Source organism: Manis pentadactyla, chromosome 13, assembly GCF_030020395.1.
Source record: "Manis pentadactyla isolate mManPen7 chromosome 13, mManPen7.hap1, whole genome shotgun sequence".
Classification (NCBI taxonomy): Eukaryota; Metazoa; Chordata; class Mammalia; order Pholidota; family Manidae; genus Manis; species Manis pentadactyla.
In genome coordinates, this window is record NC_080031.1 from 73,824,934 (window position 1) to 73,829,691 (window position 4,758).

The window sequence follows — 4,758 nt, forward strand, 5'->3', positions numbered from 1 at the left end:
GTCTCCCACATAGCTGGAAGTTTCTAATTATGCATATACACACAAGAGACTTCAAATGGGTCCTGACAGGAATTACAATAAATTGTAATTCCTGAATGGGCTTGCATACACAGTTGTAGAAGCAACGGTTTACAAAATTCCTGAAATGGAAGATATTGGGACAGTGTTATCACATCAAATGAACATACCATCTTGCATATCATTTTCAGAGTAATGGATTCCTAGACAATTGGAATGAGCAACTGAAATATTTGTTGACAGAAACTGGGGAGATACAGGCATGAAATGCTGTCTTATAACTTTCATAGATCTCAGAATGGCACCCAGTATGAGGAAGACTAGTGGAAGTTCCCCTAAATAGATTCCTCTCCTTGTTTAGGACTTTTGGGGAAAGGGGAGGGGAAGACGCTGCTATGACTGTACAGTTCTTCTATACAAGACTTCAGTTTTATTTTTGTAGAAGATCAACTTAACCCTTTATTTCAACCAGGTTTTGTTGTGCCAGGCCAACACTTCTTCAGTGGGTGCTTGAAGAGAGGATGTTCTCTATACAAAAAACAACAACTATACTCTAAAATTCTTTGGTTAGTATTTGTAAGGGCTTGATGGAGTGGATTATGAATTTGCCTCTTCTAGAAACACTGGAGTTTATAGTAAAATCTACATTGCTTAATCATTGAAAGGGCCTGTAAGTTCCCTACTTATGAATCCCTACCCTATATGAGGGGATTGGAACAAAGCTGATAGCAGCCCAGTATGGTTTTCATGAAATAGACCATCACAATAGGTGAACCAAACACTCCTTCCAAAGACAGAAGAATGTACAATATATTTTATGTTACTTTTATCTCCAAAGTTTACATAAGTATCAGCCACTAGTCTCTCATGTATTTAGGGACACAGGTACATGCTATTTTTGATAAAGTAAATATCATCAAACTCTTTTTGTCATGTTTCATATCCCTAGGTTGCTCTCCTAAATAACAAATCAGGTGGGCCATGCAGAAATCACTAGAAGAGATATTTGGTCATCTAGTACTTAAGGTCTAGATGAATGATATTCAGTTATGATAACATCTGTATGCTCTCAATGAAAGTGGATGTATTAATTCCTAATTATGTAACTCCTTTAAGTATAGCAATTCACTCAAGATGAACTGGTGTTAGATTTTATTAAATATACAATTAATATTAGGAAAGAAGTGTAAAAGTACTAGACTGAAAAAATAATTCTAAAAGTATTGGTACATCAGCTTGATGTCTAGACAGCTACTTAGAGATGCACTGTGTGTCCTAGTGGTTAGGAAACTGGGTTTACTGGTTTCATGATAGTGCTGATTGTATGGTTACTCAGGCTTTTGTCTGATTTAATTAGCTGAATATTACAGTAGTAGGAGCAATTTGTAACATTTAATTAATTATTAACAGTGGAATACTCTCATTCAAATATTGGGATATATTTTATGCAAACCTGAGTCCAAACTTTTGTGTTAACTTTATGTTTTTAAGTCAAATCAATGACTTAAAAGAAAAAACAATTTACCGCATGGAAAGTATAAAACGGGGTAGTAATTTATTGATTGTGAAGATATTTATTAAGAAAGATACTTTATAAATTATAAATAATAACATAAAAACTCGAAAAAAGCCTAGATAATCAAAATTATCCAGAAAATGACAATCATTTCTCAGCTGAGAGAAAATCAGAAAGAAGAAACTTTGGACCGAGTATTAGTTTGTGCTTGAGCAAAGAGATGTTCCCGGGCCAAGGAGACCACAGCAGGCCTTCTAAACACTGGGTGCTGCCATGATAAGGTCGGAAGTGGTCCACAGGCATCATCCATTCTCCTGAAATTGCCACAAGGAACTTCTGAGGACATTTCATCCCTAGGAATTTTTAATAATTGTTAATTCAATGTGCTTTTTAAATTGTTCAGCAGTGAAAAGTACACTATATGCTTTTTAATAGTTTTTGCATTCTATACTCATTTACATTTGATTACTATGTACCCCCAAGCCAGGTACTATTCTTAGTTGTCTTTTTAATTCCCCTCTTACTGGTGTCATGACTATTAAAGCATAAAATTTTGAAATTTTTCTCCTAGTATTTATTCAAGATTTTTCTAATCATTCTTCATGACAGTTTCAGAATCACATTAAAATTTTGTCCATTTGACTTTTTTCATTACAACCTGTGCATTAGCTACTCATCAGGGACTCATCCTAGCATAGGTAATAATTTACATTGTCATATATAATAGCCATTTTCAGTTTTCATCTTGTGGCAGCCAATTTTCAAAATTATAGCAGCAACTTCACCACTTACAAGGATGAATTAGTGTCTGCATCAGACACTTTTGGTTAGATTAATTCAGATATGAAAGGTGAACACACCTTCTAATTTTTTTTGAAGTATTATTGATATATGATCTTATATTGGTTTCAAGTATAAAACACAGTGGTTGAACAGTTACACATATTATTAAATCCTCATCCCCACTAATGTGGTTGCTACTGTCAACATATAAAGATGTTAGAGACTCATTGACTATATTCTTCATGTTTTATTACTATCCCTTTGATCAACTTACATTATGATTGAGATTTTTTTTGTCCTCTTTTATCCCCCTCACCCTGCCAGTCCATCCACACCAATTGCTCCCCCATGGTAACCACTAGTCACTTCTCAGTGTTTCTGAGTCTGCTGTTGTTTACTGTTTTGCTTTGCTTAACAAAAGAAGTTAAGACATATTATATTTATTTGACACTTTTAACACACATTTTATAAATATATTTATTTATTAACTACGATTGACCCATGAACCATTTGAGGATTTGTACTTTCTCAAGTTTTATGAAACAGGTTACAAATATCATCTCTAAAAATGGACTTTTGATGATTTAATTAATCTCACTGGACTGGCCAAGATATCTGCAGACAACGAGATATTGAAGAGCCTTTTGCATTTCAGAAAGGTGAAATTACTAGTCTCCTGGGGCTTCCCAGGGGTACAAATAAAACATGGCCTTTCAGGGAGAGATCTTCTAGTATAACAGAAGAGCCCAAAGCACGTTATCTCATGTGGCTTAGAGTAAAAGTCCTTTCACCTTCAAGAAAGGAATCTCTGGTGTGTCTGATGAAGGAAATTGAAGAGTATGGTATTGAAGAGTTACTGGAGCAAATTGTTGAAAGTACTGACATGTGGGAGAGAGACCTCGTGTCTCAGTCATCAGCATATCTGTGTTTTCCCTTCCTTCTCATTCCTTATTTGGACTCTATTTTGATTTTTATACCCCATTGGACAAAACATATTTTTTGAAGGTATATAGACAGTATTTAATATTTTAGCTTTATTTTATTTCTTATACCTTGATTATTTCATTTGATTAATTAATAAGCACTCTTCAAGGTAAAAGCTTTGTATATGAGTTGTGCATATTTAATTCAGTAAACCAATTTATACCACATATTTACAGCGTATAAGGACATAATTGTTCTCTCACCTATTTGTTGCTAGCACCATCTCATCCCTTTGCAATTGACTACAGGTTTCTGAAGTATGTTAACAGATCTGGACAACCTCACCATCTTCACAGAATTACTCCTGATGGATGCCGAGAGCTCCCGAGAGCTCCAAATCTTGCAAGGTTTGATATTCTTAGTGATTTATCTGGCTTCCCTGGCTGGAAATCTAGTGACATTTACCATCATTGTTATAGATCCACATCTTCACTTCCCCATGTACTTTTTTATGGGCAATTTATCCCTTAGAGATTTTGGATATACCTCAGTTACTGTTCCCAAATCCATCACAAACTGTTTGATGGGTCATAAAGTTATTTCTCTTAGAGAATGTGCTGCCCAGACTTTCCTATTTATTTTCTTTGCATCTGGAGAGTTCTTCTTCCTTGTGATCATGTCCTATGTCCACTATGTCGCCATCTGCCACCCTCTGCACTGTGCATCCACTGTGAACACCCGTTTCTGCACACAGGTGTCATGTGGCACATGGGCCACTGGGCTGGTCTATTCTGCTGTCCACACAGGGACCATGTTCAGTCATCCCTTCACTGAGTCCAATGTGATTCACCAGTTTTTCTGTGATATACCTCAAATTATGAGCATAGCATCTAAGGCTGTGCAGTTTTCTGAATTTGTGGCCCTTGCTGTCAGTGCCTGCATTGTATTACTTGGCTTTGTCATCTTATTTGCCTCGTATGTTCACATCTTTTCAACCGTACTGCACATGCATTCTGTGGACGCCCAGTACAAAGCTTTGTCCACCTGCTCCCCCCAGATAGCTACACTTACTCTGTTTATAATTACAGGATTGTTTGCTTCCTTATACCCTGTTTCAAACTCACCAAGCATTCAAACCCTCCTCACAGCTATGTTCTACTCCATGGTGTCCCCCTTAGTCAACCCCGTGATCTTTAGCCTGAGGAACAGGGAGATTAAGTCTGCTGTGCATAGAATGTTAAAGAAAGCTTGCCAGTTCCATTGAAGCGATTTTGTTTCTTAACCAGAAATTAATGTTGCTCTATTCAATGTGGGAAAATATGTATAATAATATTAATTTTAAATTTATAATTACATATTAGTAGTGTGGTCATTTAATAAAAGAGAGATGGATGTATTAATAAATTTGAAGTAAGTCATGTAAACAAAATACCTGTTTGAATAAAATGAGCTCATATTTCTTGTAGCCAGTTTTTTTAAACACTAATTGTTATGCAGTATGTAGTGGTATTTTATGT

The 4,758-nt window shown here is 35.7% G+C and overlaps 1 protein-coding gene across 1 annotated transcript; it reads left to right on the forward strand.

Annotated features, from left to right (window-relative positions):
* Positions 1-3,560: 3,560 nt before the first annotated feature.
* Positions 3,561-4,505, forward strand: LOC130680236 (olfactory receptor 14I1-like). Its single transcript, XM_057490501.1, has one exon. It carries the CDS (start codon positions 3,561-3,563, stop codon positions 4,503-4,505), a length of 945 nt encoding a protein of 314 aa, XP_057346484.1.
* The last annotated feature ends 253 nt before the right edge of the window (positions 4,506-4,758 follow it).